The sequence below is a fragment of the Carcharhinus amblyrhynchos genome, chromosome 2, assembly GCF_965287045.1.
Source record: "Carcharhinus amblyrhynchos chromosome 2, sCarAmb.v2.hapA, whole genome shotgun sequence".
Taxonomy (NCBI): domain Eukaryota; kingdom Metazoa; phylum Chordata; class Chondrichthyes; order Carcharhiniformes; family Carcharhinidae; genus Carcharhinus; species Carcharhinus amblyrhynchos.
Genome location: NC_137325.1, coordinates 118,976,815 through 118,989,130, shown reverse-complemented (window position 1 = coordinate 118,989,130; position 12,316 = coordinate 118,976,815). Strand labels below are relative to the sequence as shown.

Here is a 12,316-nt window from a genome sequence, read left to right as displayed (position 1 = left end):
TACTTGTGATGAATAAATAAATAGTTCCATACCATATGCAACCCACATTTTGTGCATAGGGCACAAATTGCTTTAACAATATTCGAATCAGGGCATGCATGAAGGGGTGCTGAGAATCCTCTTCTCTTACTTCAATGCCAGTCATGCTGGCAGGTGGGGAAGGGAGAAAAGGGCAGAGGGAAAGTCCACACAAATAGGCATTCATACATCCTCCCCAAAACACACACACACACAAAGCTTACAGAGATGCACACACACACACATACCCACGACGCAAACAGAGACATATACACCGAGATGCAAACACACACACACACACCTCCCCCCCCCCCCCCCCCCCCCGCCGAGACAGCCACCCAGATGCCCACATTCACACCGAGACACCCACCCAGGCACACACACCAAGACACCCACCTACATTCACACCAAGACACCCACTCAGACACAGACATCCACACAGAAATGGGCACACACAACCCCACACACACTCACAGACACCTCCCCACACACTCAGACACAGCCACACCCGCACACAGACCCAGACAGTCACCCCCACACAAAGATTATAAACACAGTTTAAGCTGTGGGACAGAACAGCCAAAAGGTATACATTTACACTTTCTGTATGGCAGATACCTGATCTTGGTTACATTAACGGGGAGGCAGTGAGTGGATGGAGAGCTGGTATTGCTCAACTGGAATAGAGAAAATGACTTTTCTCCCATGTGCTATCTAGCAGTCTGATACAAAGCAACTCCACCAGAGGCTTGTTTGGAAGCAAGTTGTCGTCAAAGGAATGATATACGATACTGAAGAATCTCGGCGTGAAAAACCCAGGAGGATAGAACATTAAACACATTAAGTGCAATGAAATATTTTCATATAAATTACAATAGAACATCTGTTTAACGCATATCGTTCCTTACATCGAAGCTAAGGTATCCAGCTTGAATGTGCTCCAAGCTAACTTAAGTTTGTAAAAAGACTGACTTCTGTCAGCCTTTTAAAGACCATAAATCATAAAAATACTAAATAAATTCCAATGCTGTAATTTCCTTACTTCTAAAATTAGATTGTACAGGAGTTTGTTCCACTGGTTTAGTAACTGAATTTTGCTCGAAAATCGGCCAAACCAACACAAAAGAGTCAAGGAAATTGAAGAGCAAGTTACATCCAGCGAATTAAAATTTCAGTGATATTTTGCACTACTTTTTGTGATAAACCTATTTTCAGATGTTTTACTGACACTGCACTACATTGCTGCTCTTAAATACAGTCATGATGTGGGTATGCCGGCGTTGGACTGGCGTAAGCACAGTAAAAAGTCTGACAACACCAGGTTTTAGTCCAACCTATTTATTTGATAATATACTCGCAAGCTTTCGGGGTTAGCCCCTTCGTCAGGTGAATTGTCAGATTCACCTGACGAAGGGGCTAACCCCGAAAGCTTGCGAGTATATTATCAAATAAATAGGTTGGACTAAAACCTGGTGTTGTCAGACTTTTTACTTAAATACAGTGTCATAGCATCCTGCAGAGCAGGAGACCGCCATTCGGCCCACTGAGTCTGCACCGAACATTTTTAAAGAAAATGTATCTTCTTCTAAAATGCAGCCTGATTGTGCTAGTTCATTGAAGCTTTTAAGTTTGCTGATATGCAAATACATTTGAGTGGAAACTCAAGGGAGGAAAAAACACTTCTTTACTCAGAGTGGCTGGGGTGTGCAATGTACTGCCTGCTGTGATAGTGGAGTCGGACACTTTAGGAACTTTCAAACTGTTATTGGATAGGCACATGGAGCACACCAGGGTGATAGGCAGTGGGATAGCTTCATCTTGGGTTCAGACATAGCTCGGCACAACATCAAGGGCGGAAGCGCCTGTACTGTGCTGTACTGTTCTATGTTCTTAAAACGAGTGCAATTTTGAGTGTGTTTTCTACTCAAATTGTACCCAAATCAGAAACAAAGATGGCATTAAATTGAATTGTTTCGCTTGCGTTATAACTCAAGGTAAATAAGGTACGCCAACAACATGTATCTTGACTGCAACTTCTCATAAGCAGCAGATTTGCAATAGTGGTTCCTGATAATCATGAATCATGTCACTGGAATAGGTTTATCTTGTTCTTTATAACTTAATTCAGTCACCCATGGGAAAGAAAAGGGATCCAAGTTGAGGATGAAGAAGTAGGCCAGTATTTTTCACCTCAATGACAGAAAAGAATGATAACAAATACAATTAATAAAAACCTTACATCTCAGGATTACCCATCACCACAAAAAGAAACGGGGATAGTAGAGAGTAACCCATGAACCTTTCCCTGTTGATCATCAATTCAAGATATCAGGTAAGACTACTTATCAACAAAAGCCAGCTGTGAACTACCAAGACTAAGATATATCAAAAGACCATAATAAATCCATAGGAAATAGGAACAGGAATCTGCGCCACCATTCAACAGGATCATTGCTAATCCAACATTCCAGACTGTTCACTAACCCTCAATTCTCTTACTGATCAAAATTCGATCTATCTCAGCCTTAAATGTACAAAAGGTCACCGCCCCACAGCTTTTCGTGGAAAGGAATTCCAAAGACTCTCAACTCTCAGAAGAAATTATCCTCATCTCAGTGTTAAATTAGCACCCCTTCCTTCTGAGACAATACCCTCTGATCCCATACTCTCCCATGAGGGGAACATCCTCTCAGCATTTAACCTGTCAAGCTCCTCAAGAATCCTTTCAATGAGATTACCTCTCATTCTTCTGAATTCCAATGAGTAGAGCTCCTACCTGTTTAACCTTTCCTCATAAGACAATCCCTCCATACCAGGGAATCATCTTAGTGAACCTTCTCTGAACTGCGTCCAATGAAATAATATCTTTTCGTATATAATGGGATCAAAAGTACTTACAATATCTACAGATGTGATCTCACTGGTGCCTTGTGCAGTTTCAGCAAGGCTTTCCTACTCTTATATTCCAACCCCCTTGAAATAAGGGCCAACATCCCATTAGTCTTCCTGACTACCTTTTGCATCTGTGTGCTAACATTACGTTTTGTGCACCAGTACCCCCAAATCCCTTTGCATTGCAGCTTTCTGCAGTTTTTCTCCATTTAACTAATACACTGTTCTTTTGTTCTCCCTTCCAGAATGAACAACTTCATATTTTCCCATATTATGCTCCATTTGCGAACTTTTTTCCCACTTACTGAACTTAACAATATCTCTTTGTAAACTGTTGGTATCTCTCTCGCAACTTGCCTTTCCAACTATTTTTTTGTTGTCTGCTAATTTGGCTACAGTATATTTGCTCCTTCCTCCAAGTCATTAATACATATTGTAAACAATGGCATTCCCAGTTCCACTGGAACCCCACTGGTTACAGGTCACCAACCTGAAAAAGAACCCCTTATCTCCATTTGCTGTTTCCTGCCTATTGGCCAATTTTCTATCCACGCCAAAATACTTTCTCCAACACCATGTGCTTTAATGACTTCACCTTTTGTGAGATACCTTGTTGAACACCTTCTGAAGTCCAAATACAACACTAATTTTGGTTCATCTCTATCCATGCTGGTTGAGACTTTCTTGGAAAACTAATAAATTGGTCAGGCTCAATTTCCCTTTCACAAAACCATGCTGACCCTGCTTGTTGGGCACCAGACATGAAGAAGGTTTGATTTTAACACATGAGAACACCACCACTATTTACAAGTCCCCCTCCAAGTCACATATCAACTTGATTTGGAAATATGTCATCGTTCCTGCACAGTCGCTGAATCAAATTCCTGGGACTCTCTCTCCCCAGCAGCATTGTAAGTGTACTTACTTAACCTGGATTGTAGGTGTACTTCAAGAAGGCAATGCACCACCAGTAGACACCAACTGGCACAGCACTGTTAGAATAGTACTACCCCACTGTAACACTGAGGAGGCTGCCAACTGGCTGAGGAATTTTAGATTTGACACCTAAGCTTCTCATCAGTGCATACAATAGTAGTAGTAGTACTCTAACACAGGGTCAGTCTCCAGTGCTGTTAGAACAATACCACAACATTCTAACACTGGCTCAGTCTCCTGCACTATTAGTGTTTTATGGTGAATTAACTAGCTGTGATCCTATTGGCTGCTGGTGCAGAGCACAGTAAGAAGTCTCACAACACCAGGTTAAAGTCCAACAGGTTTAATTGGTAACAAACACCACTAGCTTTTGGAGCGCTGCTCCTTCATCAGGTAAGGAGCAGTGCTCCCAAAGCTAGTGGTGTTTGCTACCAAATAAACCTGTCGGACTTTAACCTGGTGTTGTGAGACTTCTTACTGTGTTTATCCCAGTCCAACACCGGCATCTCCACATTGTGCAGAGCAGAGCCAGAAAAAGTTTAGGAATAGGGCTGCCTGGATCACCAAAACCTTATGCAAGAAAGAAGTCAATTCTGATGGTTTTCCAAAATGAGCTAAGTCACACCCAGTAATTTTGCAATTTAGCTTTTTCAAGCTGCTAAACAGCACTGCAGAAGATGTCTGACTGTATTTCTCACAGCTGAGATCTGCTTCCCCTGTTTACCAACTTATTCTCTGAACACAGCAGAAGCTTAACACAATAGCTTAACATAAACGCCAAACAAATTTGTAGCAAAATTTTACACCTTCACAGCAATACGTCTGTTGTGGGTGAACAGTGGGGCTCTTCTCATCCAATGTTTCCTCCAAGCCCCACACATGAATGGCCCTTGTAGTAATCCTGAAGGAACTGTCCAGACAACTCAGAAGCTGTCCTCTTTTAGATATCACACACGTAATGATTGATATAAACAGGCTGCGCACAACAAAGAAAACTTAGAGAGGTCACTGCCCTCATCTCTATGCCAGAAAGTTGTAGTTTCAAGCCCCACTCTGGCAGCTTTGTACATAATTTAGGCTGACATTCCAGCGCAGTACTGAGGACATGCAGTCTTTCGGATGAGATGTTAAAATGAGACACTGGAGTACCTTCTGCCCTCTCAGCCAGATGTAAAAATCCCATCACACTCATCAAAGAAACACAAAGGGAGTTTTGCCAAGGAACCTGGCCAATATTTATCCCTCAACCACCATCACCAAAAAAACAAACTATCTGGTCATTAGCTAATTGCTGTTTGCGGAAGCTTGGTGTGTGAGCTGCAAAATGCCCGTCACATTTTCTGCAATACAACAAAGACTACACTTTAGAAGCGTTTAGTTAGCCACAGAGCAGTTTGGGATGTCTTGAAATCATGAAAGGAGTTATATAAATGCAAACATTCTTTTAGCGCTTTTTTTTGGCAACAACTTTAAAGGAATTTAACCACAGAATCTCTTCCGATAATGTCTCAATTTTCAACCTCGGAATTTGCAAGAAAGAAAGGAAACATGACACCTTCTGCAAATACCAGAATACTCTAGTTCATAAATAATTTAACAAAATGTTACATACCAGATCTTATTTATATGTGCGCAGATTCAGATTCATAAATAAGCTTTCATTACGATGCACCAAATTGTCCAGATGTTCATTTGCAGTACTTCAGTTGTCAACTAACACAGAAACCCAGTTATGTAGAAACACATGGAAAAACACTTTTCGGTTCATCTTGGGATTCAGCTAAAACAAGATGTGAATGGGTAGGTAGCAGCTTCTATCCTCAAGCAATATAGTGGCCCAGATTTTCCTATCAAAATAACAGTGAAGCTAATGGTCATTGTTATTTCTGAACAAATGGCACAGCAACTCAGGTGAAAGCAGTTGTGAAATACGATTAAGTATGAAAATCCAGAAGTTTCTGAGATGTGGTTCTGTTGTTTGCAACAAACATCATCTTACTTCCCAGCTCACAGTTAAATGAACTGAACAAAGTGAAGTTCCTGTATCTGCCCGGCAGATATGGGTTAAACTTATGACAGTAAGTCAGGGTTTAACAGTTCTGGTCTTTTTAATAGCATGACAAGTCTTAATTACCTTTGAACAACCTCTATGGCATTGGAAATGAGCTATTACAAGTGTGGGGTCTCATCCCTTCAGCTTTTAATTGTTATTAATTAAATTTTCTGGCTTTGTTTTTCCTTTGTCTCTTTTCTCCTCTTGCAATCCAGTATTTCTTTCTCTCTCATCTAGCTCCTTGCACCTGATTTGACATTGAATGCACTATTCTAAATTATGCTACGTGGTTCACATATTATCCTGTTCATTTCTCAATCTGTCAGTTGAATTGGTTGAAAAAGTTTCTTGCTCCATTCACTACAGGTTCCAGGTATCTCTCTCCTTCTTTTACAGAACTTCCAGTGCAATTCCTCAGGGAGATTAAATAGCTATGGGCAAGTCTAACAGACGACAAGCATGGTTCGTTTGTTGGCTTTACTAATTCTGGTTCAGAGTAGCCAGAAACCTGGGCAAAATAACTAATTTCTATACAACTTTTTAGATCTGTGATAACATAATTTCAACAAAATAGAACACTAAATTCACCCGGTATACATCTATAGCACAAAATAACTCCCCCTCCACTTCCTAATTTACATCTCATGTTATGCCTTATTTCTAATTCCCAATGTAACCTTGATTGCCCGTTCATTCCTACAAAATTCTACATGCAACCAGGCCAAATAACAAAACGCAGTGCAGCGTGGGCAAAATTAATCAAAAGCAAACTTTGTTTAAGATCTTAGAGAGAAAGGGTTTTGGCATTGCAAATATGCCAAAATCTATTTTGTAGAGTCGAAATATGTGCAAATATACATGCAGTTATATTTACATTCAATAACACACAGATACATACATGTTCATACACAAACACACATATAGATAAATGCACTAATTGACTTAGGTGGGTTTCAGAAAATGTTAATTGTACTTCCATACAGCTGCTTTCTTTATAGCACTTTACACATTTTACTGCTGAATTAATTGCACCATTTTAGCAGAATAACAGATATCCCTTTCTTTTGAATAAACTGGCCTTGTGCAGAATTCAAGTGGCGCGAGTAATCTTAAATCCTATTCAACTCTTGTTCATACACTGTACACAAAAGATACACTAATTCCCCTCCCCCTATTTCCACAAAAGCAGAGCGCAACATAGCAATCCTTTAATAAGACAAATGGATCAAAAAATTCAGAATTAAACATTTGGAAGAGAATTAGATACAAGGTAAGCTCTTTGCTGATAAAATGTACGCCTAGACTGCTAAATTAATGTATATGTCTATTGTTTCCTAGTGCCCTTGAGGGAGAGGGAGGGGGAAGGCGAGAGAAATGAAAGAGAGAATACAAACAAGGACACTTTAACGATGTTTGCTTTACAATACATTTTTAGTACTTACCTTGACTACAGTATGTTACTGTTCGTGCATAACCAGCAATCCATGGATTTCTGAACATGTTTGCAGGATCCAAGGTTTCAAGTGACAAGTAGTGGCTAATTTTATACCAGACACAAAGCTAGGCCTGTCTACACAGTAATGTGTGGGGGGTTTTCATCGAACAGCACAGAACTGAAGCTGTCAAGCCAGCGACAGACTGAGGGAATAGGCTGCCGTTTGCAGCAGCTCGCGACACTAATCAGATTACAAACAGAAATTAGGGTACAATGAATTGCTAAAACAGATTGGATGATAGAGATCAAGAGATTATAATAAACTACTGCAAATCTGTGGGCAAGTTACAACATATGTTGCTGCGCTGCAGCAGAAGAAGAATGAGACACTGCTGCAACTTGAAGCTCCCAAATACAAAGAAACCGATTGCCTCTTAACGGACAAGAAAATCTTCTTGGCTCTAAGTAATCAAAATCTGCAAGGAATGCACAACTACAGTGCAATATCAGCTCAAAAGCAACCAGAGGATTGGTCCAGACTAATCGTAACATTATGCTAAATACTTCAGATGGCTAAAGCCAAGCCAAAACATTGAAATCACTACGATTTATGATGAACACGTGAGCTTCTTTTGTGGCAGACTTACAGAAAGTAACAGATCTGCCGTTTAAGAAAGTACCAAAATATTTTTAACTCTAGACAGAAAGGGAGCTGAAGTGGAGGCTATAATTCCCCAAGCACTTCAAACTGACAAGCCTATTACGTCAGTTTAATTCTTGAAATCATATCTGCATATCAAAGTCACCCCGCTCTCATTTTTAAGATGCCTGACATATCCCATATATTAGGCAAAAATAAATCAAAACCTCACAGCGTCTAACATCCTTCAAAATGAATTCAAATTTTTAGTTGATAATCAGTAAAGCTTGTAGCTGTAGTTTGCAAATATAATTCTGATAATATCTGCAGCCTCAATTTTGAAATTGGGACAGTTGATGTGATAAATAATCTTAACAATGTTTAGATAGAAGGTCAATGTTGTGAGAGTCTTCCTAAATGAAACTAAATAATGGGGCCTCTTTGGCTTAAATCCAAAGCCAACTCAAGCATAGACAGGGAAGTGTCACTTCATCTAGAAAGAAACATTTATAGACCTCTACACACCCACAGGATGTCTAGAAAGCACTTCACACTTCCAAAAATATGCACTTCATTGGTTTTTAATCATTTTTTTAAAAATAGATTAGTATCAGCCAAGCTACCAGGAAAAGCTGCTCTGGTCTTATTCCTACAGAGCGAGATTTATTTCTATTTAAGAAGCCACCTTTCGCACCTTGAGGCGCATCAGCCTCAATTTTGTGCTCATGTACATGGAATGGGACTTAATCCCACAACCTTCTCTTTCAGGGCTAGAGTATTACACTGAGTCATATATATGACCTAGTTACAAACCAAGGGCTCAAGTGCCTGCCTAACCTGCTAAGATTTGCCAACATTGTTTCAAATAAAAGATAAAATTATCTTTCATTCTCTACCTTTGCATCATCTGGTAAAATAACCAGGATTCTAAGTAGGACTCATTGGAAGTTTTGTCAAAACCCTCCCATGTGTCATAAGGCTAACTGGTGGATTGAATGAGTTCATAGGGAATCAGAAACATCCATATAAAATTTCATGTCGTATAAATGTGTCATTCTTAAAGCTCTTGTAAAAAGAAAATGTCTTGCATTTACAGAGCTCCTTTCACAACCTCAGGATACCCCAAAGAGGTTTGCAGCCAGGTCGATACTTTTGAAATGTAATGTAGTTATTTTGTAATGTAGGTGACACAGTGGTCAATTTGTGCATAACAAGGCTCCACAAAGAGCAATGTTTTTAGATGTTAGTCACAGGATAAATACTATAGAGAAGTTCCCTCCTGTTCTTCAAAATAGACCACCTCCAGAATCTCGGTTTAACATCTCATTCAAAACTGTACAATTTTGCACCTGCTGTAGCAGGAACCAGCTTGTTGTACTATTAAAAACATGCTTGGCATGACTGCATTGAAGACGGGCGTTGCACCTTTCTACCAAGTGCATAGCCTTTACTACTAAGATCAAAGGTTTTCAATACCCTGTTATGGATTAGGAGAGATGCAGGATAATATGCCCACTCTCAATTGACTAAAACAAGATGTATTTTTAGAGGAGCAATGTTTTCAACACCTTGAGTATTATGACAGACACAAGACAGGCTCTCTCATAGGTTTAAGTTAAAGAAATAAATATTTATTTTCTCAACACTCAAAAATGTAAATACAACAGGATCCACTCATTCATTCACATAAGATACAGACACAAATTGATAATTACAAGAGATGTAACATGCACTTAGTCATACTGCTCTATAATACAGAAAGGGCATTTTGCCCCATTACATCTGCAGCAATCAAAGACAAACCACCCAATTATTTTAATCCCATTTTCCAACACTTGGGTCATATGCCTTTGCATCACAAGTGTACATCTAAATACTTCTTAGATGTTACGAGGATCTCTGCCTCCATCACCCTTCAAGGTAGGAAGTTCCCTCTGGTTGAAAAAATGTTTTCCCTCATCACCTCTAAATTTCCTACTCCTTACCTTAAATCTGCACCTCTAGTAAGAACATGAGAAATAGGAGCAGGAGTAGGCCATCTAGCCCCTTGAGCCTGCCCCACCATTCAATAAGATCATGGCTGATCTGATAGTGGTTCAGTTCCACTTATCCATCTGCTCCTCATAACTCTTAATTCCCTTATCGATCAATCTACCTGTGACTTAAACACATCTAACAAGGTAGCCTCCACTGTTTCAATGGGCAGAGAATTCCAAAGATTCACTACCCTCTGCAGAAGTTCCTCCTCAACTGTTCTAAATTGACTCCCCTTTACTGTGAGGCTGTGCCCTCTAGTTCTTGTTCCCATTCTAAGTGGAAATAATCTCTCTGCTTCTACCCTGTCAAGCCCCTTCATTATATGTCTCCATAAGATCTCCCCTCAGCCTTCTAAACTTCAATGAGTACAGGCCCAGTCCACTCAATCTCTCCTCATAAGCTAACCCCCTCATCTCTGGAATCAACCTGGTGAACCTTCTCTGCACCCCCTCCAAAGCTAATATATCCTTTCTTAAATAAGGGGACCAAAATTGCACACGGTACTCCAGCTGCGGCCTCACCAGTACCTTGTACAATTGCAGCAAGACCTCCCTGCTTTTATACTTCATCTCTCTCGCGATAAAGGCCAACATTCCATTTGCCTTCTTGATCATCTGCTGCACCTGCAATCATTGATCCCTTCACCAAGGGGAAAAGTCTATAACCCCCATAATTTTATACATCTTAATCATGTCCCCCCTCAGTCTCCTCTGTTCCAGGGAAAACAACCCCAGTCTATCCAATCTCTCTTCATAACTAATCCTTTCTGGACCAGGCAACATTCTGCAAAATCTCCTCTGCACCTTTTCCAAATCTATCACATCCCTCTTTAGTGTGGATTCCAGAACTGTACTAGTTGTGGCCTAATAGTTCCAATATAGTTCCAGCAAAGCTTTCCTGCTCCCATGCCTCAGTTAGTAAAGACAAGTATGGGTTATGCCTTCTTATCCACCTGCCTTAATGGGACCAGTGTACATGCATATCAATGTCCCTCTGATTATCGGTGCTTCCCAGGATCCTGCCATTCATTATGTATTCCCTTGCCTTGTTTGTCCTGCCCAAGTGCATCACCTCATACTTATCTGGATTGAATTCCATTTGCCACTAATCAGCCCATCTATATCCTCCAGTAATCTTAGGCTCTCCTCCACCCTACCAATTTTTGTATCATCTGCAAACTTACTGAACAATCCTCCTACATTCAAATCTAAATCATGAATTTAAACCACAAACAGCAAGGGCCCCAATACTGACTCCAGTGGGACCTCACTGGATACAGTCTTCCAGTCTTTTAAACACCCCTCAACCACCTTACAGAATCAAAAAGGGTCATTTTTATTATTAATATTTGAGGCAGTGGTAATGTTGTAGGTTCGAGTATTCTCTCTTGCTTCACTGAAGACAAATGGAGGTTGAATGTTTTTGCCAACTAACTCTCAGTAGCTCACTCCATGTAACAACAGGTTTCTGGCTTTTCTCCAGATGAAGATATAGTTAAGTCCCTGCAGTGAAGTTACAATCTGCAAGTGTAAGAAATAACCCTACTTCTCTGCTTGTGATGAATATTCTAGGCAGGGTTCTTTCTTTCTGGACAAAATCATTTTCCTCTATGGTCTCTGTCCCATACTAATTCCTCTGAGCTATCCTTGGGAAATAATAACGTATTTCCTAACACAAGCCAGTTCCTGTCTTGTGACCACCATATTGTTGTTTCCAATGTCTACAGAAATAGTTTGATGGACTGGTCAATTGTGACACATTGGGAAATGTTTAGTATCTCCATCAACATTCCAGTTATGAGTAGCCTCTGAGTATCCTTTTTTGTGCTTCAAACTCATGAGGCAGGCATGTCTATCAGCAACTGTTACTCTGAGTCATTTTCACTGAAATGAAGAGGGGTGGTCATCAGCACCTGGGAAAAGTAATTTACATCTTAATGACTTCCTAAAACATATCCCCACCTGTACAGAAACCACAAAAAAAATCTCATAAACCCCTTGGAGTCCATCTTGACAAGATAAATTGTTCTTATTCCTTACTGCTTTTTGAAAGCAAAAATGTCCATTTTCTTCACAAGTCCACAGGCACACTTTACAAGTGCAACAACCCACACATTTGTCTAGGTTTGTGAACCAAACTCCAAAAGAATTGACTGCAAGATGGACAACATAGGCTTCTTTCATGAGTACAAGCCTGATACTCACATTTTGCTGAGTAAAGAGTAACAAGAAAACTGGTTTGGCATACATATGCAATTCAGATAATGGAGAGAACTACTTAGGCATCTGTCTACTGAAGCATGCTT

At 40.1% G+C, this 12,316-nt stretch overlaps 1 protein-coding gene across 10 annotated transcripts in view; it reads right to left on the bottom strand.

The window, feature by feature from the left end:
* svila (supervillin a) overlaps window positions 1-12,316 on the bottom strand; it is a 236,612-nt gene that overhangs the window by 181,340 nt on the left and 42,956 nt on the right. For 4 of the 10 annotated variants that reach the window (XM_080211827.1, XM_080211867.1, XM_080211884.1 and 1 more), the window contains exon 1: window positions 7,342-7,561. The exons of 1 other annotated variant lie outside the window; for it this stretch is intronic. In XM_080211827.1, coding sequence (XP_080067953.1) covers window positions 7,342-7,399 — 58 coding nt within the window. In that variant the 5' untranslated portion in view covers window positions 7,400-7,561. Of the gene's footprint in view, window positions 1-7,341; window positions 7,562-12,316 lie in introns of those variants that run through there. 5 more of the 10 variants (XM_080211857.1, XM_080211876.1, XM_080211893.1 and 2 more) reach the window with 2 other exon arrangements.